Here is a 23,544-nt window from a genome sequence, read left to right as displayed (position 1 = left end):
TACATTCTCTCTTGTATGAATTTACAAATATAAACTTATGTTTTCTCTTAATAATGGTTTTCCCATTAATTTAATGTATGACATTACAACAATTTAATTCCTTTTCAAGTTATATTTTGGTTTAAGCATGTTATTGAACTACTTCATTTAAAATACATATACATTAAGCAGACATCACCTCTGAAGTTTACAGAAAAAAACAAAACTTTACAGGTTTATTATCAGTATATTCAGACATAATTCTTTGCTAATTTAATGTATGTAAAATAATATGCTTACCGAGGATAGGTGGATGAGAAATGATTATATGAGCAGTCATGTAGCTGTAATTCTAACACAGTAGGCAGTTGAAGCATTATTTACCATTTCACTATTGTAAAATTCCAGCATAGTTAAAATCACTCATTACAGCCAGGGGCAGCTTTCAAGGTTTCCCAGACTGGATCTGTTGACCCCAACATAACAGATATCCCAGTTAAAAAGCTAATGACTTTCATTAATATTCAATGTGATTTCTCAACAATTTCTAATCCAGTGTAGGTGAACACACTGCACTACTGCGCGACCCCACTCTCCCCTATATGAATCCGCTGATGCCTCATTAGGTGTCCTAATACACTGAAGCAGTTCCCACACTGGGAACACTGGAAGGGCCTCTCCCCTGTGTGAATCCGCTGGTGTTTCTTTAGATTTGCTAATCGACTGAAGCTCATCCCACACTGGGAGCACAGGTAAGGCCTCTCCCCAGTGTGAATGCGCTGGTGTGTCTTTAGGTTTGCTAAGTGACTGAAGCTCTTCCCACACTGGGAGCACAGGTAAGGCCTCTCCCCTGTGTGAATCTGCTGGTGTGTCTTTAGGTTTTCTAGTCGGCTGAAGTTCTTCCCACACTGGGAACACAGGTAAGGCCTCTCCCCTGTGTGAGTCAACTGGTGTGTCTTTAGGGGTCTTAAATGCATGAATTTCTTCCCACACTGGGAGCAATGGTAGGGCTTTTCCTCTGTGTGAATCCTCTGGTGTTTCTTTAGGTCTCCTAAATGACTAAAACTCTTCCCACACTGGGAGCACTGGTAAGGCCTCTCCCCTGTGTGAATCCGCTGGTGCGTCTTTAGGCCTCCTAATTCACTGAAGCTGTGCCCACACTGAGAGCACTTGTAGGGTCTCTCCCCTGTGTGAATGCGCTGGTGTGTCTTTAGGTTTACTAATTGACTGAAGCTCTTCTCACACTGGGAACACTTGTAGGGTCGCTCCCCTGTGTGAATCCGTTGATGTTTCTTTAGGGTTGCAGACTCACTGAAGCTCTTCCCACACTGGGAGCACTGGTAGGGTTTTTCCCCCGTATGAATCCGTTGGTGTCTTTTTAGGGTTCCTAATTTAGTGAAGCTCTTCCCACACTGAGAGCACTGGTAGGGCCTCTGCCCTGTGTGAATCCGTTGGTGTGTCTTTAGGTTAACCAACTGACTGAAACTCTTCTCACACTGGGTGCACTGGTAGGGCCTCTCCCCTGTGTGAATTCGCTGGTGTCTCTTTAGGTGTCCTATATGACCAAAGGTCTTCCCACACTGAGAGCACTTGTAGGGTCGCTCTCCTGCATGAATCCGCTGGTGTCTCTTTAGGTTTACTGACTGACTGAAGCTCTTCCCACACTGGGAGCAGTGGTAGGGCCTTTCCCCTGTATGAATCCGCTGGTGTATTTTTAGGTGTCCTAGTCGAATGAAGGTCTTCCCACACTGGGAGCACTGGTGGGGCCTCTGCCCTGTGTGAGTCTGCTGGTGTATTTCACGACTGCTCTTTATATCGATCCTTTTGGTCTGGAATTCCTGTTGAGCTGTCGGAGTGTCTAAACCTGCTTCTTCCAGGGTACCGAGTGTGGTTCTACTGGGCTGAGCCCCACTGGGGCCAGCAGAAGGTGAGAAATTCTGGGTTGTATTGACAGATCCAGCCCTCAGCTGTCTGACATACTCCTCAGGGTGAGATCTTTTGATGTGTCTCTGCAGGTAAACCTCCACTGTGAAGGAGAAGGGACACTGAGAACATGGGAATCCTTGGTAGGATTCCACCGCTCTCCTTGCTGGGGACAAGATAGAGACCAGTCAGTCAGTACTGAGATGGGACAGGGTTAAAAGAAATAAGAAAAAAAGATGACAAAAGTACAAGAAACACAGATACCTTCTGAAGAGCACTTGTTACTCCACCAGTTGTCAAAGGTGATGCCCTGGTCCTTGGCATAATCTTCCCCGTACCATACCAGGAGCTCCTGCCTGGGGGCAATGGGCTTGCAGCAGCGATATAAGATGTTCCCTTTGTGCTGGAAGGCCACCAGGTTCTGCTCCTCCTCATCACGGGCACAGTTCACATACCTGACACACAGGCAGAGGCAGACATGACCAGTATACTGTACATACCATATGTATGTATGTATGACTGCAGCACGGACAGAGACTCAGTAATGGTGTCATCTCACCTCATCCAGTTGGAGTGTGATTCTCTCCTGGCATCAATGTATGTCTCACACTGTTTGCCCTTGTAAACCTGAAACCACAAGCCTGTGAGTAATAGACATCACCCCACTCAAGTTATGCCATTACAGAACTTTCAATTGATCAGTAGTCAGATACCTAACTATATGTGTATATTCCTTCAAATGTACAGAAGGCTAATGTAAACTGCAAATTAGGCCGCAAATTAATAAGACAACATGAAATTCTCATGTGGTTATATTATAAACCTTCCTCACTGTTGCATGCTTAGTCTCACCACCCAGGAGTAGCCGCTGTCAATGGCCTGCTCTCTGTCCGTGACTTCTCCTTCATAGGGACCGTAATGCACTCCTCTGGGTACAGTCTGCCCCTGGTTAAACACCCCTTGGCCTGCCCCAGGGATGCTGGATGACCGAACCTCTAAACCAGGGGGTAGGGTAAGGAGGGCCCTGCCGGGGACCCCCATGACTGCAGAAGAGTCAGAGATGAAGACAGGAGGACCATGGACCTCACACTGCTCAGTGAAGGAGGACTGGCAATCCTCACAATCTGATGAAGAAAGAACAGGAATGTGGATTACACACAGTAACAGAGTAAATACTACACCATACCATATAGTCACTTTTCCAACATAGGAACATTTTTAAGGAACCCGGAACTTCCGCTGTGTTCCACCGCCGGATCTCACCCCGACTGTAGTTCCTGAACCGTGTTTATCTCCTGCTCTGGGGTAGGTACTTCATTCAACTAGTATCTACTGCGGTGGAGTTTATACTGATGAGCTTCCCAGTTGGCTGACCGCAATCCCCCACTCTAACTTGTAAGTTACACAGAAGTATTGGGAAAAGAAATAGTAGCGGAGCGAAAATGGAGCAGATAGAACTAATTTTGTATTTCAATTACATTAAAAGCATTAATGAATAAGTTTTTTTAGATTAGTGGAATAATGTTACATCGTTATTCGTTGGAAATTGAAAGACCGATCTGCTGGTTAGATTTAAAAGCATACATTGAACGTGGAGCAGGCCGTATAAAACCGTATCATGGGCTGGTGCTTTAAGATCATATGTCTTCTAACTGGAGTTGCCACCCGTCCCATTTTGAAGCAGTACAGGACACAATTTTCCCCTGTATTTTTGGACCATGTGATCGATCCCCCACCCCTCAAGAACTAATAACTAAAACAACAACATCATCCTCCATTGTTTTGGGGTGGTGGTGCAGTTTTGTCATTTGTGAATTGACGTCTGAAGTTTAACCTATGAACCTTTTCAATCTCCCATTCTTACTTAGCATAACGGTCACGTGAAGCAACACATGAAAGTGGTCAGGATAGACAAGCCCAGGAACCTTGGAGGGAAAGTGCATTACAACAAGACAACCGAGAGAGAACACCACGTGGGTTTGCTATAATGTGGTATATCCTTCAGCCATAAACCACTCACAGAGGTAATCATCATCTCTGAGCTCCTCTCCCTCAGTGTAGAGTATCTTCGGTGTGCTGCGCAGATTACGACCACGTCTGTAGCCGGTCATGTTCACAGTCTGCTGCCCACGTTGCAGGCTCTCTGACATACCTGAAGTGCACAGAGTAACATGACACTGGTGGTTTAAAAAGGGAACCAGAAGAACAAACTTTATAACCACTAAATGTACCAAAGTAACTGCAGTTTTTTGTTGTATATGTCAGTAGTTGGAACCACCTGGGTTTGGAGGTTTCACACTCAGCTTGCATCTCCTACTATGACTCCCATCAGTGCTTCTCAACAGAAGAGAACCAGTCAGCTTCTCCTCAGTCACATCCTGCAACTCTGCACCCTTCGTCTTCCATCAGAAGGAAAATGACAAGGCTAAACGAGCCACTCACTTCATAGTATTAAAAAGCAAAAAGAACAGCCTGTATATTAGAAAAACAGGAGCAGAAAGCAAACAAAAATGATTCTTTTGGGAGATTTTACTACTTTCATTTACATCCTTCACTGTTGATCCCTACAGTTGGTTGCTTTTGAGATTAACACTGAAAAAATAAACGACTTTAGAGTGGACAAATGACAATGGTGAAGAGACCTACTGGCACTCCATTTCACCTTGTGGGGGGTGTCGCTCGAAGATCCCCCACCCTCAGATATCAGGTATTCCTGCTCCTCTTTTTTGACCTCACTGACACCCTGCTGGAAAGGTTTCTGGTTCATGCTGCGAAAATGGTCTATTTCAGCTGTAACGAGATGTTGGTATAGCATTTACAGTTAATGGGAACTCCCGCACATCCCTTGTGTTTCCAGAATTTGGCATGTGCTCTTCATATTCACTTACAGCAAGGCACCCTGAGTGACCATGCATAGCACACAGGACGTAACTTCTAATAACTCCAAAACAACATGAGACAGAGACAAACAGTAAACTGTGCTTTGATCAGTTGCCTGTAGGGGACAATGCAGACCCCATGGATTTTCAATTTATGTATCTCCATATATAATTATGACCAATTACAATAAGTACATTCAGTGTGCACTGGAATAAATAAATAGGCTAATACCTCAAATTAAAAAAGACACTCACGTCATTCATTGTGGCATAGTGAACAACATGAAATGGTCACTTATCGTACAACGGAAATATTACAACTTATATCTTCAGGACAGAGTTGGCGACCATTGCGTTAAAGCTTGGTTAATTTCTTTGGCGCATAAGATGTAAAAATACATTTTTTCGGGACTTCGCCGGCTCCGCGACAGCATGGTAATGGGGGTAATAACGGTTAAAAATCAGGTCAATTTGACAAAAGTTCTAATGTGTTTTACTTTGTTTCAGTGATATTCTAAGTAATTCTGACGCCGTTATTGTTCGAACGCGGTTTACCAACTCAAGAACTAAAATTGGCAACTTTACAGTTTTCGGATCGCTAGTGACACTTTTTGCAGATAAATGGTCATACATCATTAATTTTAAATAAATTTCGTTGTACATTGCGATGACATACCGTGGGAAGAGCCTCCGCACTCAATCATGAACCCAGAAAAGCGACCCGATGTCTGTACTCAAGGGTTGTGTAAATATAGACAAATACAAAACAGTTAATAAATTTACCTAGTGTTGGGTGATTTTGAGTGAAATACAGGCATATATTAGGCAGTTAAGATATAGGCATAACCGTGTTTAATTGAGGTAGCTACCAGCTAACGACAGGCGTCTGCTGACATCAGGGCGAGTGTGACGTTAACCAGCGATGGCACCTGAGGGGCGGTGATGCTTCTGCTGCCTGAGCACCAGAGGGCAAATATTCCAATCGACAGCTCAGAGATTTAAGTGGCACTGAAATCTGCGTTGCAGTACGGTCCGGTACTCAGTCCAAACGGGGACAGCTGGGGACGGGGGACATGATGCTGCCTCATACTTCACAGGGCAGGGACACGAACACTGAAAAGCCACAGCACTTACTGGCCTTGCCAGTAATAATTTCTCTATCCTAGCTGCCTTGCCTCGTCTGAGGAGCTCATGCCCAAAGCCCATTACTTCCTGTGACCTCCATCAAGCCCACGTTCCTACGAGTAACACGTAATGAAATATGTAAAATTCATTAGAAAGTTATTTATAACTGACAGACTTTCGGCAAAACGCAAAGCTAACTACATTAGGACTTAGAACTACGAAACCACCAAAAACATCTTACCGTGCCGCTATTGTAAGTAACTGGAAAGTGATTTCATCGAACAGTATTTTCCCGATTAGCTTACAGTCCTGATTAAATCCAGGACTAATGTAGTCTAAACAGCCGCCCACTTCTGTTACACGATTTGCAGGACGCATGTGCACCCTTTCACGCATGCGTACACCTCACCGCGTAACGTCCCTGACCGGCGTCTGCACCGCGCAAGCTGTTTTCATTTGGTATAGTGTCACATCCTCTTGCATATATTCATCGTACGTGTAAATTTAATTTTTGACTTAAGAATGTTATACTCCTTGTGTCTATCCGTGTGTTTTGATGGTTGTGTCCCCTTTGGTCTGTGGTGCAGCGCGGACGGCCCGGCCACACAGGAATTGCTCTTACTCTGGTTCTCTCTTTACTCCAGCTGGGACAAAAATCAGTAACACACAGTCACACACACTTTTTTCCTTTTTTGACAAGGAACTTTAATAATAATAATAATAATAATAATAATTTTTGTGAAAGCCGCAGGCGACACAAAAAGTTTAGTAGTCCTAATTCAAAAATGCATAAAATGCCTGTACGGTGCTGGTTTGGAGGACGCCGTTTGTGTTTACGGCAGTCTCTCAGTGATATCTCACAGTGATCTTGCAATGACCTTTCTATCTTGAGTTTCGCGTATCTTTTCTCGCCAGGTGCCACATTTTTCCAGATCGCGTGGGGTCTGCGCCCCAAGCCCCCGCGATGTATAAGGGTAAACTGTACATGATTGCTTGAGTCCGTTGTTTAGTCTACAGCCATAAACCTGTTTTATCGATATGCTTATGCATAGTAGTTACTGAATTCCATCAAACTTTAAACCACTTCTCCTGTACAGGGTCAGACGGTCTGTGTCACATGACTGTCCCCGGCAGTGTGGGACACACAAGAGGTATACCATACAAACTCCAGGAATACAGATAGTGTGACATAATGCATTTAATACATGATTGTAAACAGAAAGATATATTAACAGGGGCTGGTAGGTCGCAATGGCTCAGTATTTAGCAAACTCCTTGAACCTCCAGGGTTTGGGGTCAAAGCTCACCTCTACTCTCCGTGTGAGTGTGTATGTGTGTGCGGTTCACATTCTCTCTAAGTCACATGGGTTTGCTCCTGCACTCGTACATCTACATTAATTATCATAAATTGCCATAGTATATGCACCCTACACCGTACCAGCATCCTGTCCAAGCTGTGGCCCATGCTGCCCCTTCCTGGAAGTGCAATTTTAAGAAAGATGAATAGAAAACGGCAAAAAGAAAATCTGTGTTTCACTCTGGAATGTGGACTAGCGGACAAAAGAAGTGTCACCTCAGGCAGTAAGGAAACCTAGTGAACACGGTGTTAAACTCGAACATCGCTTAAGGTCACTGTAAGGAATCCACTTGCAGAGTCTCCGCAGTTTCAGCAAAATGGTGGTTTATTGAACAGTAAAAATAATATAATGTAATACAGTGTAGACATACACCGGGTACTGAAAGGCAGCTCAAATACAAATTAAGGGCAGTTCTTCACCCCCCTTTATACCCCAAAAGACCCTCCCCAAAAAGGTGCTGTGTGTAGGTGTTGTGAGTGAATTTACATATGAAGAGTGACCCCCCTGGCCTGTGAGGAGCCTGGGGCAGGGATGGGGCAGGATAGGGTGGAGACTTTTATGATCATTGTAATTTAGTTATCTTCCTTATCACCCTAGTGGTGCCGACCAGAACCCCCATTCTCTCCCTGACTTCCCCTTTGATCATTCCCCCATGATCATTAATAGCTAACACTGTCTCCATTCAAATGATCAACCAAGAACATTGGGGCATCTTTACTGCTTTTCCTTACATAATCCCCCCTTAAACCTTGAGCCTTAGTGCAAGAGCAGTGAAAGGTTTACCCAGAGCACAGTACCAGCATCACACTGATCAGTGGTCAACACACAAGGGTCGGATAGGGGAGGTCGTAGCGGTGTGGTTGTCCGTCTCCATAACCTACACCCTACTTTGTGTCATGCACACTTTCCTCTCCACATATCCAAGGTCCCTTTTCCGCTGTTCCCTTAGGAATCTGAGATAGACCATCAAGGCCACACCCAGCAGCAGTACCACGACACATGCAGTGATATCTGCTTTGAACTGTACATCCCAGTACATGTCCTGGTAGTTCTCCTTCAGCGTCGACATTCCACTGATATAGTTACTGACCTGCTCTGTCAGTTCCTTCTCACGCTCATGCATTTTAAGCAGCTGAACCGTCAGTTGCTGCTCAACCTCTTGCAGGTCTTGAATCCTGTTTGTTTCAGGCAAAGGCTCAGGCTGGAGGAATTCTGCATAAGGGTCGTTTAAGTAAAGGTCAATCCTATTCTTGGTATAGTACAATTTTCTGCCTTCAATGTTCATTGGGTAGATCACCTGAATGCAGAAAGCATTGCTCGGTGCTCTGTACTGTAAATTGGTTGTGGTTAAACTATTGTTAATTGCATTAATGCAATAGGTGTTGTTACCAATGAACCTGATGTCCACATACTGTGGCTTCACCACTTCTGTGGAGATCACACAGTGTACATCACTCCTGTTCATCCACCCACAACCTAGATTTGGATTTAACCTATCACCTGAGCACATTATTATATTCCTACCAATATTGCAACCCTCTAAACTTTCTATTGCTAACATTGCTATTCCATCCTGTACTGTCATCCCATGCTCCCGTGTTACATAGATTACTTATGTCAAATTATTATTTTTTACACAAAGATCTCTACAAACTATGTATACCTCCCAAATCCCCAAGAATACTCTCCCTCTGAATCACAATTCCCAACAAAATCAGCTTATAGCATCAATCAATTATGTGTGTAAGTTCTTCAGATCCTATTGCACAATAATATGGCTGTATGTGGTGGTAACAGGGATTATACAAATATCTAGAATATACCACATTCTAAGACAAACATTTACTTTTGATCGATTCTCAACCCAAGCTTACAGTCACACTTGTAGTTTCCCATATGTGTTAATGCAAATTTGGTTGACATGTGAGGTGGTTTTCTTCCTCGCATGAGGTCTGCAGAGTCCTTGCATTGTCCCGAGGAAGTTATCCCACTTATGGCACCGATGTGGCTGGTTACATCGTTGTTCCTGCGCTGGACATATGCTTTTCCTTTGCTGTGTACGATGCATCTGCCCCCCTTGATCATTTCTTCTGTTGTGCCGTAGTTTTCAGTGAGACTTGGAGTATGTAACCTGAAAGACATCAAGTGCAGCATTCATTCTTATGTCAGGTTAACATCTTACATTCTGAATCGGTCTGTATTGGTCACCATGGAACCACTTCATTACTGGTCCATTCCTCTCTTTGATTCTAAGCTTAAGATTGCCCTCCCCACAGGTGTCCACGGTTTCATGTAGCCCTGTCCAATTTGCATCCCAAAGCCCTTTCTGGAGGCAATTTTTGACCAATACTTGTTTCCCTTTTGTAAATTTGGCAATGTTGTGTTTTACAACATCATCCCATTGTCTTTTGTTCCCCTGGTAGGTATTTCCTATGGTATGATTTTCAGACAGAAAATCATCTTCTAGAATTCTCTGGACATTTTTTGAGAACATGTCATGTTCTGCCCAATCTTGGATGAGTTGTGAAGTGCTTTGCTGTGCTTCAGTGACTGCAGGGCCCGTGTCTGCTAGCCACTTGTCACAGTAGCCCCTAAGTGTAATTTCAACACTGGGTCTAGCAAATTCATCTGATTTCACATCATCCAATTTTTTAACAGAGGCCAGGTACCCCTGTGACTTCAAATAAGCATTCCCCTTGCATTTGACACATGAATAAGTCTGAATAGCACGCTTATGTGCTACCACTTCTTTGATTTCATGTAATAATTTGTTCATATCTTCATAAGTCATTGCTGGTACAGATGGGGTTGGTTCCTTCTTCCATCTAGATTCCCCATCTCTCTGTACCCTTGGCCTGTGTCCTGCTGCACCTCCACCCTTTGACCAACAATCCTTCTTAAAATGACCTATCTTACCACAATTGTGACAAGCATCTTTCCTAGCAGATTTAAGCCTACCTTCCTTAGTGGCTACTGCTGAAACCTTTTTCACCTTTCTTAAGGAACTTCGGCTTGTCTCGTTCCAGCTACTGAGGAGATTGCAGATGTAGGCAAAGGTCAAACTACCTTCTTTTTGTTTCAAATTCAACATTAGTCTTGCAGCATCATTTATTATTGGATCATACTGCTGCATGACCAATGCTAGGAATGCTGGGTCATTCCTCTGTTGGTTTGGAATTCCAGAATTCCCAGTGTAACACTTAAATAAGCGATTCATATAGGCCACAGGATTTTCCCCTCTCTCTGGCTTAGTCTCCAGAATTCTCCCCCAGTTTGGCTGTGGACTGCCAATCATGGCCAATAATGCTGCCTCTCTCTGCTGTGCATTTGCCCATTCACCATTAACAGCCATCTTGAAATTGTCAGGGAGCAATTCTACTAGGTCTGCAGGTATGGTTAACTGAACTATTCGACAGCAATCTTGGTCATCTAGACCATTTGCTCTGGCTTGTCTCTGCAACTCAGCTAAGTAGGAATGAGGATCAGACACGCCATCCCATTTACCCACATTAGCACAAAAATCTCCCAGTTCAGACACAGCCAGTGGAATATGCTCACAAACCTCCTCATATTCATACTGTGCAGTGGCAGGCTGCCCGTCAACCTCGGCAGCTGCCCTTCTGCGTGTCCTGCGCTCTCTCACACGAACTGGTGCAACTTTAACTGGGCTCACATTAGCTCCCTCATCTGAAGTCTTACTATCACTGTCAGAATCTTCCAGCAGACTAATGCCCAAAGCTGTAACATGTCCCTTAACCTGTTCTAATTTGCTCTTTAGAACAGTATCCTCATCCCCAGCACGCTTTTTATGCACTTCTGGGTTTCTAATGCTTCTGGACCAAAGTGCCTCATAAGCATTCTGACACTTCTCCAGTTCCTTTTGCAGGAATGCATTAGCTTTCTTAGCTGCTTCCAGGCCCTGCCTATGAGAAGCTACCAGTTGCCTCAGTTCAATGCTGTTTTCTGCAGCTAGCCGACGCTCTGCTCGACTAGCAGAGTTCTCCTGTTTGAGACTCTCTATTCTGTTCCTCAATTCACCGATTGTACTCCTATGCTGAGTACACTCAGACTGCGAACTTGCCAGTCTGCACTTAATTTCTTGCTGTCCTTCCAGCAAGGCCTGTAACACGTTAGCATGTTTCTGCTTTTTCTTGGAACATTTTATGTTCCTTTCCCTGCATGCCTCCTCTAGCCACTCTAGGGGGTCTAGCTTATCTATGAGAGATCCATATGATCCCTCCTTGCAATGCTTTGCAACATATTCGATGGCCCACTCCATCATTGTAGGTTCTGAGTATAAATTTAAACTCTCACAGTATAAACTTACACAATTTACCTACAGTGGTGGTTTATCTCAAGGACACAGGGTTACAATGTGGGGAACCCTGCTGGTGCTTTCTTACCAAAGCCCAGTTCCTCTACAAACACACCTCCTGTTTACCCTTTATTACTAATAAACAGGTCAAACCAGGAGAATTCTCATGCCTAAGTCTTGAATTACTCCCTATTTCCTATATTACTTTACTGTTTGTCTCAGCGGACGTCTGATATCGCAAACCAGTTATACTCACAAGCGTGATTCTTTCTGGGTCCTTCGGTTCGCAGAAGAAGGTGGCACGTCTGGAATGAAGCTTTCTGGTTAGTCTTCTCTCTTAGGTGAAGAAATCTTCTCTCTTCTTGAGGAAAATATCAGCCAAAAAAAAGGTTCCCAGATGATTCTTCCAGTTGTTAGCCCCTTCTCCTGGCTGGCTCGCCAATAAGATGTAAGGAATCCACTTGCAGAGTCTCCGCAGTTTCAGCAAAATGGTGGTTTATTGAACAGTAAAAATAATATAATGTAATACAGTGTAGACATACACCGGGTACTGAAAGGCAGCTCAAATACAAATTAAGGGCAGTTCTTCACCCCCCTTTATACCCCAAAAGACCCTCCCCAAAAAGGTGCTGTGTGTAGGTGTTGTGAGTGAATTTACATATGAAGAGTGACCCCCCTGGCCTGTGAGGAGCCTGGGGCAGGGATGGGGCAGGATAGGGTGGAGACTTTTATGATCATTGTAATTTAGTTATCTTCCTTATCACCCTAGTGGTGCCGACCAGAACCCCCATTCTCTCCCTGACTTCCCCTTTGATCATTCCCCCATGATCATTAATAGCTAACACTGTCTCCATTCAAATGATCAACCAAGAACATTGGGGCATCTTTACTGCTTTTCCTTACAGTCACTCAGGCCCAAACGTTGCCATGTCAGTGAAGACCGTGGTAAATTCCTCGATGAGCCGCTAGATGGCGCCGTGTTCACAGCGCACCAGGGGGTCTGGAGCTGTGTTGAGCTCTTCAGGGATTTTCTGTCCTTCACTTTGCTTCCAGGCACCAAAGACATGCATGTTAAGTGAGCGGGTAGCAGTGAAGTGCGTTTAGTGTACTGTGGTTATGGATTAGGGTTAGGAGTGTGAGTGGACACCAGGCTAAGAGCATAGAGCAGGTCTGCAAAAGGGGTGGATATTGTAAAGTTATTTTTGTCTTTAAGCATTAAAAGCTTAATTTGAATTTCACAGTTAATTATACTGCCTTCAGAGGATGTAAATGAGGCCTGATGTGACTCTACCTTGTTAAAATGAGGAGCAGGGTTCAAAGGTCACCCCCATTCTCAGGTCTGAGAACAGGAGGGGATTATGCCATTTGTACCGGGTCGGAGCCCCCGATGTGGACTATACCAAGGACATCAACTTTGACTCCTTGTGGCGTAACAAGTATTCTTCAGGTGTGTTTTTGTAGTGCTTTACCTGAACTTGTGGCTCACTTGCTGCCTTTCATTGGTTATATTTCTGCAAAATGTTACTTCTCTTCTCCCAATAAAGACCATTTCCTCAGACATTTGTGTGAAAGTTTACCGTCTCACCTAAAGAAAATAGTTATTGCTTTCCTCTCTGAAGAGTTCACACCTGTATTAATGAAAAATAAGCAACATGCCCTGCTCCAGTAACACAGTAGATGCAGACTGGCCAAAACACATACCAGAACGGTCATTTAACGGGACGTTATGGCCGGTAGGTACAGGAAACAGGTGCAGGGATGCACTGGAAAACATGCAGTGGCAGCACTAGGAACCCACACTAAGATCAGGGCCACCTACAGTGAACAGGCATCTCACAGGCTGAGTTGGATAAATACCATGTACACATTTCCCCTAAATTAGGAAAAATCCCATTCAAACATCCTTATTCCTACCTGGAGGAGCTCCCTCTCATCAACTGCAGAGTCAGCAGAGCGAGCGGGATTAGCAGCGGAGGAAAAGCTGGTGCAGTGCGTTTGGACGACATTCTCAAACATGAGGCATGAGAAGCGACCGAGACGAGCACACGAACACATGGGAAAAAAGAAAAGGCACATGATTTATTCAGAATCAAAGAGAAACATTACAAAGCCAGCAGTCGTTTGACATGCTTTTCCTAGACAGACAAACGATGCACTAATGCTGTTAATGCCACAGGGCAACGAGAATTTTAAATTAGAATATTTTAAAATTACAGATTGGCATATTGCTACCAGGTAGAATGGAGACTCAGGTCAGGCTGGCTACACTGACACAAACTCCCCAAGCCTGGCTACAGAAAATCCCAAACGCATCTCAATCCAATGAAGGAACCCAGAACCCACGAGTGTCACAAGGCAGCAGGTGACCTTTGGCCTAAGGTCAAGGTCACACAGAGGCCAGGCTTAGACGTCCGTTCTGCCCAGCTCTAGGTTACTGGCAGAGAGGACCGGGGCACACCCCCAGAGGATGTCAATGGTAGAGCTGAGTCACGTCACAGCAGATGTGAAGTGAAACAGTTTCTCCCCAAACAGCAGAACAGGTCTGAACAGGTATCCCCCCCACCCCAGCAGGGTGAGGCCACTTTAAAGGAATGAGGTTCACAGAAGATTCATGAACATACTCACCACTGATCTACACAAGCACCGCATCCCCTAACCCACCTCAGGGGGATCTGACAGTGACGTTCAGCTATTTCAGCCATTACAGTACAGAAAACCCAAGCAGTCACATCTGAGGTCCACCCCAGCTTCCAGGAATGTCATCTGTCTTCCCAAGAGCCTCAGCCCAGGCCGCTGCCAGCACCATTAGGAAAGGTAGCAAGATGAAAAAAACAGCTTGTTCACTTAAAAAAATGTATGTGACCTCCTCAGCTGCCATCCAATCAAAAGTGTTCCTGTTTCCAGGTGGAGATGTGTGCGGCTAGTGGGCTTGGCAGGGGCAAGGGGTGGCGAGATGCCCCAGAAGGTAAAGTTCGAGAGATGGCCAATCACAAGGGTGGAGGGAGGGGTTGGTGGTGCAGGAGGTGGGGCCCATCACTCATTCTCATCGGGATCCTGGGGGTCCATGATCTTCACGTGCGTGAATGGAAAGAGCCCCCTCCGGCCGTTGACCTCACCCTCCCATTGGCCACTGATGTTCATCCGTGTCACCTTGACAATGTCCCCCACCTGGGGGTGAAAGACACATGCGGAGGTTGGTGGGTGTGTCGATCTGAGTGCTGAACTGGGTCACACACACTCCAGGTCACCAGAGGCTACATCGACCCTGTGATGCTGTGGATTTAACATGTCATCATTTTCTCCAGGATGCAAAGCCTGCATGTATCTGGCTGTCTGATGTTTCGTCAGTCTGGCTGGCTAGGGGGCAAAAGGATCAGACCAAATACCCACCAGGCAAAGGATCAGACCAAATACCCACCAGGCAAAAGGATCAGACCAAATACCCACCAGGCAAAAGGATCAGACCAAATACCCACCAGGCAAAGGATCAGACCAAATACCCACCAGGCAAAAGGATCAGACCAAATACCCACCAGGCAAAAGGATCAGACCAAATACCCACCAGGCAAAAGGATCCGACCAAATACCCACCAGGCAAAGAATCAGACCAAATACCCACCAGGCAAAGGATCAGACCAAATACCCACCAGGCAAAGGATCAGACCAAATACCCACCAGGCAAGCGAGACACCGTGTCACCTAATTTGGTGATGTCACCAGTACAATGGGTTCACGCTACGCAAGTAGAGGTGCTGCTCTGCTTCAGGAACCATTCAGAGGACAGAAGCTTGCCACCTGCTAGATCTGGGCCAGAACTGCAGGGCAGGAAACAGGGACAACAGCAAGGGGTCCCTGGAGAAGAGGACCAGCTGGCCTGGCCACTTAAAACCCTTGCTGCGTCAGTCACACTAACAGCACTGTGCGGTTTCGGGTAAGGGCAGAGCTGCTGAGAGAGAGGCAGTGCATCCCTCAAACCAATACCTATTAAACAACTTTGGTGTCACTACTAAGAAGAGACTTGAGCAGAATGACAGGTATCCAGCCCCCCAATCCAATTCTTCTATTTCCAGCAGATCTAAGGTATTTTCTGTGGGGCGGGGTGTCACTGAAGATGCTTCCAACCCAGCCCACATCCTGTTTGGTCACCCAGGGCAGTGGTGTCATCGGGGACAGATACAGAGATGCAACACAAGGGACCAGCTGGGACCCTAGAAACACTCATAACTTTCTATCTGCTTTAAAACCAACCATGGAGCAAAGACAAAGCAAAAGGGTGACTTTACAAACACAGGTCACAGTCACAAGCCAAGGCTGGACCCCCACCCCAGAACAAACATCCCACAAGCCCTGACTGGTCAGCCCCTTCATCCAGGACCAACCGGACTGCGTTAGTTCACAGAATCTCACATCAGCACTGTTGTTTTCGGTTAAATCCAACAAGGACACTAGAAGTAACTATTTCTGCACTTTCTAGGCAGGAAACTAATGACTGACTGGCAGAAGGGATCTTTCCAGTACATCAAGGGATTAGTGAGGCAGGCTGGGGGGGAAATAACCTAGAGAAATAATCAGTGGTCCAAACCTACACATGAACTGCTCTAAACTGCAGGGACTGTTTATTCTCGATAATCTTTTACACTGCCTTCATTTTTTAAGTGTCAAATGCTCTGCAGCACTGTCACAACTACAGCACCACCTACCTCTAGCGCCAGTGCAGTTTTGTCGTAGGCACAGGGCACCCGCTTCTGGATGGCCTTGGCCATGACGGGGCCGTTCTGCATGGAGGGCAAGGGTCCAGGGCCCTGTGGCAGTGGCGAGGGCGTCTGTGGCTGCGCATAGGCGTGGGCAGGCTCCGGGACGCCATAGCTGTTGGAGATGCGGGAGGTGTGCCCGGCGGGCAGGGTACCGGGGTGGGCAGCTGGCCGGGGCAGCTTCTCCACATAGGGCACGGGGATCATGCCCACACGGCCATCTTTGTTCCGGGCACTCCACCACTGCTCCTCCGGCTTGTCCAGGATTACCAGAATCTCCCCCTTGCGAAAGGGCAGGTCCTCTGCATCATTGCCGGTGAAGTCATACAGGGTACGCACATACTCCAGGCTGTCGTCGGAGACAGTGGGCGGGGCCCCGGGAAGCCCGCTGGGGTACCTGGGCCAGAGGGGGAAACACTGTTATGTCCCGGAAAAGCGCCCCATCACTGGGGCCGCTCACTCATGCACAAGACCTCACCTGGAAACCCACTGCATAAAGGGAGGGGCCTTCGTGTAAACGTTACACCGCAGGACTATTAACGGGACTTTGAAGAATGCGGGGGGGACGCGCCTGGACACGCGGCCAGTTTGAACCACGCCAAGCACAAGTATGCGGCCCGATCTCTGCCGACACGGATCCCCGACACGTCGTAGCCTACCGGCCGGTACCCGGGCCTATGTCACAGGTCATTCCAGTTAACGCTTACTAAATTAACCAGTTATACCACCAACACCATGCACCTCAACCATTCAATGTGCCCCGTGAATACCGCGGCCCCTCGCTCACCTGCTGGCCGGTTCGATCAGGGTGGTGGTGTCCAGGTAGTGGATCTTGTAGAAGTCGAGCAGCGCGGCCAGGTGCTCGAACTCCTGGTCCCCGATCTTGAACCTCTTGCCGGGTAGCGAGTTGATGATGTAGTGCGACACCTTGGAGTTCTCCGAAACCGACAGCACGTAGTCGCCTGGGCAGGTGGACGAGTCCCGCACCAGGAAGGTGCCGTGCCGCTGGCTCTGCAGGCGGTTCTGTGCCTCCTGCCGCGACACCGGGCCGAAATACCAACTGGACCGGTCCGAGGAATCGAACCGCGCCGAAGACATGCTTAGGAGGGGGGATGAGCGCAAAACGCTAAGGCAAATGAAATAGTAGCGGAATGGGACTGGATATATCACACGCCGGGGCGCCCCATGGAAGCGGACTGATAGCCCGTCTGCGGCTCAGCGCTGTCCGGCTTCAGGCGTCATCCAGAGCCCCAGACGCCGCGCTGCGGGGACGGGGACGGGGACGCTCCCTCCACCCTGGCTCAGCTTCCCCTTTTACGCACCTCTTCCGAAAAAGAAGAGAAAAGTAGCAAATAATGACACAAGGTGTCCCCGGTCGGAGCGGCTTACTCCAGCCCAGCGACCTCCATGCCGCTACAGCGGAACAGCGACTCGGTGCTGATTGTACAACAATACGGAGCCGAGTCGGCCGAAAGGCGCCCGAAATGCCTTCCCTTCTGCCCCCACCCCCGACTACTAGAGAGGAACAAAAATGGCGGCCCTCAACACGTATTCACACTCGGAAAAGGCGTGCTGTGCAGCTGCGGGTCCGAAAGCGGTTCGGCTAGCAGCTCAGGCGGGGCTCGGTTACGGCAGAATCGTTTCGGTCCCGGGCGGTCAGCTCTCTTCCAGAGGTCTTACGCCTTGTTGATGTTCGGCTCTCGACTCCTGGCCGAGGTGGTGAAAAAAAATGGCGGACGGAGGGCGGGTCCCGGTGCGTGTGCACGGGGCGCGGCGCTGACGCCTCGCGGCGGCTGTATCCTCGTGAAGGCATTAAACCCCTCAGCGCAGAAGCGTTACATCTCGCTCGACGTCTGGAATTATAAACGCACTAGCGCGTTTGAGTGTGTGTTGGAATAGCGTAGAGAGCTTTATTGTCATTGCTCTACAGCACGAGATTAAGCTGCTTTTTCCTGTTCGGCACTAATAATTAATAATAATAATAATAATAATAATAATAATAATAATAAAAACACTGAAAAAAGTAAAAATGTAAAAGTGTAGTTATGCACGAAATATAAAACTGTAATGTGTGCACTTCCAGATATACATTGAGCAAGGAAATATACTTATATATAAGTGGACATTTCCACACTGATACATATAACATTTTCCCATTCATCCAGTTTACATATTCCCAGGGCTGCCAGCTTCGGTCAGCTGGCTGAAGTGAGACAAGTTTACATACATATGCACACGCATTTACATGTATGTAACAGATTTATTACCGGGCCAGATTCGTGAGAGCTGGCGACCCTCCATACTCCTGCATGCTGGCATGCTTGCATACATAGAAACAAACATACAAGCATTCCTAACCTATACAAACAAGTCAGCATAATGCCTTAATTGCCATTATTGCACATAGTCAGCAATTATAGTACTGAAACTTGTAAAATGTATCTACAGATGCAGCGTTGTGATTGTCATTACTGCAGAGAATCACTGCAGAACCTCATTCCTTTAACACTGCACTTTCATTCATTTTTATTGCATAGAAGAACATCAATGTAGAGACATTATTGTTGTTGCACATGTACTGGTGAAGGCTGGAAACAGGAGCTCAGGAGCGCAGAGGTCTCTGGAATGCAAAGTTCACCCTAATGGCTCTGGGGTAGCAACTCTTCAAAAGCCTGGAGGTGCAGAGTTTAACGGACCTTTATGAAAAGGTGATGGCAGTGGTGGGATGAGTCTGATGTGAAGACACTCCAGCTGTGTGTTCATGACCTTCTGGACTGATCTGATGACTCTCTAGACTCTAGAGACTGTTTATTGACCACAGAGCAGACGGCAAACCGTGCTGAGACGCCATAGGTGAGTATACCTATGAGAGATCATTTAAACATATGAAAGATGTACTTTATACGGGACACTCAGTAATTCAGTTTTGGTGTTATACAGATAGTGGGATTTCCAGGTCTTCAAATATGTTACAGGTATTTTGGCTTAATTTCTTAATAGCTCCATCCCTCACCCTGGTCCCCCTAAGGATTTCCAAGCCAGAAATTACACTGTGTTCAAAGTGGGACATCACAAATTTGAATCCCAGAGGCTTCATCAAGCCCCCTCTCCACCTCAGTCATGGGGCCTCAAGCCAGTGTATTCTGTAGTGGGTGGTGGTGGGGGGGACTAATATCGGAGGGGGGTGGTGGTCTGGTGGCTACTTCAGGCCTGTTTCTTTGGAGCTGGTGACAGACCCCCCTTTTCACTGCAAGCAGAGGTGGTGGCAAGATGGAGATGCTCCCTGGCTTTGGGCAGGCAGGGGGGGGGGGGGGTTCATGTCAACGAGCCCCAAAGCCCTCTGAGCGCATGTAGGAAGAAGCGAATGGAATGTGGTTCGCAAATGAAATGCTTATCATGGAATGCAGCGTGTTGTACAGACACGTGTGTAGCTGTTAGCCTGCCGGGGAGACCTGCAAGCAGGTTAGGAGACACACACAGATACACAGACGGACACAGAGACACATACACACACAGACACAGAGGCAAAGAGATGCACAAAAAGACAATTAGACACACAGACAGACACACACACACAAAGACACACAAGGACAGGCAGACACATAGACACTCAGACAGACAAACACACTCAGACACAGGGACACAGGCACACACACGGATACACAGTCAAGACACACAGAGACACACGCACACACCAACACACAGTTAGACACACAATCAGACAAACACAGACATAAAGACAGACGCACCCACAGATACACAGTCAGACACAGAATCAGACACAGTCACCCCCACAGACACATAGTCAGACACACATAGACAGACGCACAGACACAGTTAGAGACACACTCAGACACAGACACACAGTTAGAGACACACTCAGACACAGACACACAGTTAGAGACACACTCAGACACAGACACACAGTTGAACACAGAGAGACACAGACACACCCCCAGAGACACAGTCAAACACACAGACACCTCGCACCACTCTCAGCATGTTTCCCCTGCTGCCTTCACCACTGCCTGCGCTTTGCCTCACTGGGCCAGTGAGGCCTGCATCAGGGATCCAGGAGGCACTAATCATTATGCTATGTTGGTCCATCAACACCATTTTGGCCCACATGGTGCGCCAACTTTGCTCATCCTGCCCCCCCAGCCCCCCCAGCCCCCCGTTTGGTCAGAACCTCTTGTCCTCCATACCTTTTACTCATTTAACAAATGGGGAAAATAATGCACAAATGCAGGAGCCCATCAGCAGGGCAACACAGCAACCTGAGTGAAGCTGAGCTGCAGAGTCCCGCCACGTCCCTGTAGGTTTTCCATGAGGACTTCATGTGTATCTGTGTGATTGCAATTATTACAATGTGGGGACCAGATTTCCTCACAATGTCATAAAAACCTGCAACGTTTTACCTTGTGGGGACATTTTTTTGACCACACAAGGATAATCTCAATTTTCTAGAAATCCATGAAGGCGCTTCTAATTAATGTTAGGACTGGGTAGGGTTAGGCTTGTCATAGTTGTTATTAGGCTTATGACTATAGAAATGAATGGATAGTCTCTACATTGATATGACCTCCTTAAAAGACTGCTCACTATTCAGTTATGCCCCTCCCTCTCATACGGCTGTGTGCGGGTAGTCTCCTTTATGCCCTCCCTCTCATACGGCTGTGTGCGGGTAATCTCCTTTATGCCCCTCCCTCTCATACGGCTGTGTGCGGGTAGTCTCATAAGAACATAAGAACATAAGAAATTTACAAACGAGAGGAGGCCATTTGGCCCATCAAGCTCGTTTGGGGAGAACTTAGCTAATATCTCAGAGTTGTTAAAATCTTATCTAGCTCTGATTTAAAGGAACCCATGGTTTTAGCTTCCACTACAATAGCAGGAAGACTATTCCATACTCTGACTACACGCTGTGTAAAGAAGTGCTTCCTCAAATTTGTTTTAAAATGTTCTCCCGCTAATTTCCACTTATGGCCACGAGTTCTAGTATTTAGACTAATATTGAAATAGTCATTTGGCTGAACAGCATCCAGACCCGTTAGAATCTTATAGACCTGAATCATATCCCCCCTTAGTCTCCTTTGCTCAAGGCTGAACAGATTCAGTTCCGCTAACCTCTCCTCGTAAGACATTCCTCTAAGACCAGGAATCATTCTCGTAGCTCTTCGTTGCACCTTTTCTAAGGCAGCAATGTCCTTCTTGAGGTATGGTGACCAAACCTGCACACAGTATTCTAGGTGGGGTCTTACCAAGGAATTATATAAGTGTAACATCACCTCCCTTGACTTAAACTCCACACATCTAGAGATATAACCCAACATTCTGTTCGCCTTTTTTATTGCTTCCCCACATTGGCGAGAGTGGGACATGGAAGCATCAACATACATACCGAGATCTTTCTCGTAATCAGCTACCTTTATTTCAGTGGAACCCATAAAATATCTGTACTGTATATTTCTGCTCCCTGCATGGATTACCTTACATTTATCTGTGTTAAATTTCATCTGCCAAGTATCAGCCCATTCGCTAATTAAATCCAGATCCCGTTGAAGCCTCTCTGCTGCTAGATTAGTATCTGCTACCCCGCCCACCTTAGTGTCGTCTGCAAATTTAACCAGTTTACTGTATGTATTCGTGTCAATATCATTAATGTAAATTAGGAACAATAGTGGTCCTAAAATTGAACCCTGCGGTACCCCACTATAAACGGAGGCCCACTGTGACATAGTGCCTCTAATAACTACTCGCTGCTTCCTATCAGTTAGCCAGTCTCCTTTATGCCCTCCCTCTCATACGGCTGTGTGCGGGTAGTCTCCTTTATGCCCTCCCTCTCATACGGCTGTGTGCGGGTAATCTCCTTTATGCCCCTCCCTCTCATACGGCTGTGTGCGGGTAGTCTCCTTTATGCCCTCCCTCTCATACGGCTGTGTGCGGGTAATCTCCTTTATGCCCCTCCCTCTCATACGGCTGTGTGCGGGAAGTCTCCTTTATGCCCCTCCCTCTCATACGGCTGTGTGCGGGTAGTCTCCTTTATGCCCTCCCTCTCATACGGCTGTGTGCGGGTAATCTCCTTTATGCCCCTCCCTCTCATACGGCTGTGTGCGGGTAATCTCCTTTATGCCCCTCCCTCTCATACGGCTGTGTGCGGGTAGTCTTCTTTATGCCCCTCCCTCTCATACGGCTGTGTGCGGGTAGTCTACTTTATGCCCTCCCTCTCATACGGCTGTGTGCGGGTAGTCTCCTTTATGCCCCTCCCTCTCATACGGCTGTGTGCGGGTAGTCTACTTTATGCCCTCCCTCTCATACGGCTGTGTGCGGGTAGTCTCCTTTATGCCCCTCCCTCTCATACGGCTGTGTGCGGGTAGTCTACTTTATGCCCTCCCTCTCATACGGCTGTGTGCGGGTAGTCTCCTTTATGCCCCTCCCTCTCATACGGCTGTGTGCGGGTAGTCTACTTTATGCCCTCCCTCTCATACGGCTGTGTGCGGGTAGTCTCCTTTATGCCCCTCCCTCTCATACGGCTGTGTGCGGGTAGTCTACTTTATGCCCTCCCTCTCATACGGCTGGGTGCGGGTAGTCTACTTTATGCCCTCCCTCTCATACGGCTGTGTGCGGGTAGTCTCCTTTATGCCCCTCCCTCTCATACGGCTGTGTGCGGGTAGTCTACTTTATGCCCTCCCTCTCATACGGCTGTGTGCGGGTAGTCTACTTTATGCCCTCCCTCTCATACGGCTGTGTGCGGGTAGTCTCCTTTATGCCCCTCCCTCTCATACGGCTGTGTGCGGGTAGTCTCCTTTATGCCCCTCCCTCTCATACGGCTGTGTGCGGGTAGTCTACTTTATGCCCTCCCTCTCATACGGCTGTGTGCGGGTAGTCTCCTTTATGCCCCTCCCTCTCATACGGCTGTGTGCGGGTAGTCTACTTTATGCCCTCCCTCTCATACGGCTGTGTGCGGGTAGTGTCGTTTTTGCCACTCCCTCTCATACGGCTGTGTGCGGGTAGTCTACTTTATGCCCTCCCTCTCATACGGCTGTGTGCGGGTAGTCTCCTTTATGCCCCTCCCTCTCATACGGCTGTGTGCCGGTAGTCTCCTTCATGCTCCTCCCTTTCAGGTGGCTGTGTAAGGGTGGTCTCCTTCATGCTCCTCCCTTTCAGGTGGCTGTGTAAGGGTAGTCTCCTTTATGCTCCTCCCTTTCAGGTGG

The 23,544-nt window shown here is 47.1% G+C and overlaps 2 protein-coding genes across 15 annotated transcripts; both read right to left on the bottom strand.

The window, feature by feature from the left end:
- Nucleotides 1–92: 92 nt before the first annotated feature.
- On the bottom strand, nt 93–6,313 carry LOC111833225 (uncharacterized). 13 transcript variants are annotated; one of them, XM_023791252.2, is made up of 9 exons: nt 6,148–6,313; nt 5,957–6,019; nt 4,565–4,692; nt 4,181–4,301; nt 3,923–4,054; nt 2,755–3,026; nt 2,462–2,529; nt 2,167–2,357; nt 93–2,068 (listed from the first exon to the last, which is right to left on the bottom strand). In XM_023791252.2, the coding sequence occupies exons 2-9, from the start codon at nt 5,985–5,987 to the stop codon at nt 555–557; spliced, it is 2,457 nt and encodes an 818-aa protein (XP_023647020.2). In that variant the 5' UTR covers nt 5,988–6,019; nt 6,148–6,313; the 3' UTR covers nt 93–554. The 13 variants fall into 13 exon arrangements, with proteins under 13 accessions (XP_023647020.2, XP_023647027.2, XP_023647023.2 ...); XM_023791259.2 differs by lacking the exon at nt 5,957–6,019 and having other exon boundaries at nt 4,181–4,308; nt 4,549–4,692; nt 6,148–6,311; XM_023791255.2 differs by lacking the exon at nt 5,957–6,019 and having other exon boundaries at nt 6,148–6,311.
- Nucleotides 6,314–7,570: 1,257 nt separating this feature from the next.
- LOC111833226 (crk-like protein) lies at nt 7,571–18,118 on the bottom strand. Of its 2 annotated transcripts, XR_011992278.1 has the most exons (6): nt 17,118–18,118; nt 16,280–16,727; nt 14,205–14,747; nt 13,494–13,586; nt 11,836–13,207; nt 7,571–9,395 (listed from the first exon to the last, which is right to left on the bottom strand). XR_011992278.1 is itself a non-coding variant. In XM_023791267.2 (3 exons), exons 1-3 carry the CDS (start codon nt 17,426–17,428, stop codon nt 14,613–14,615), a joined length of 894 nt encoding a protein of 297 aa, XP_023647035.1. In that variant the 5' UTR covers nt 17,429–18,118; the 3' UTR covers nt 13,639–14,612. The 2 variants fall into 2 exon arrangements, 1 of the variants encoding a protein (XP_023647035.1); XM_023791267.2 differs by lacking the exons at nt 7,571–9,395; nt 11,836–13,207; nt 13,494–13,586 and having other exon boundaries at nt 13,639–14,747.
- Nucleotides 18,119–23,544: the final 5,426 nt, after the last annotated feature.

This window comes from Paramormyrops kingsleyae, chromosome 7 (genome assembly GCF_048594095.1).
Source record: "Paramormyrops kingsleyae isolate MSU_618 chromosome 7, PKINGS_0.4, whole genome shotgun sequence".
Taxonomy (NCBI): Eukaryota; Metazoa; Chordata; class Actinopteri; order Osteoglossiformes; family Mormyridae; genus Paramormyrops; species Paramormyrops kingsleyae.
Note: the sequence above shows the minus strand (reverse complement) of the source record. Positions and strands in the feature narration are given on the sequence as shown.

Excerpts from the sequence above, each read along its gene's own strand:
- LOC111833225 (XM_023791252.2), bottom strand. The coding sequence starts at position 5,987 with ATGGGCTTTGGGCATGAGCTCCTCAGACGAG. Across the intron at positions 4,302-4,564 it reads CGAGCGACACCCCCCACAAG|ACGAAGGGTGCAGAGTTGCA; the intron begins GTGAAATGGAGT and ends TTCTGATGGAAG. Across the intron at positions 2,530-2,754 it reads ACAGCGGCTACTCCTGGGTG|GTTTACAAGGGCAAACAGTG; the intron begins GTGAGACTAAGC and ends TTGTGGTTTCAG.
- LOC111833226 (XM_023791267.2), bottom strand. The coding sequence starts at position 17,428 with ATGTCTTCGGCGCGGTTCGATTCCTCGGACCGGTCCAGTTGGTATTTC. Across the intron at positions 16,728-17,117 it reads CTGATCGAACCGGCCAGCAG|GTACCCCAGCGGGCTTCCCG; the intron begins GTGAGCGAGGGG and ends CCTCTGGCCCAG. Across the intron at positions 14,748-16,279 it reads AAACTGCACTGGCGCTAGAG|GTGGGGGACATTGTCAAGGT; the intron begins GTAGGTGGTGCT and ends TTTCACCCCCAG.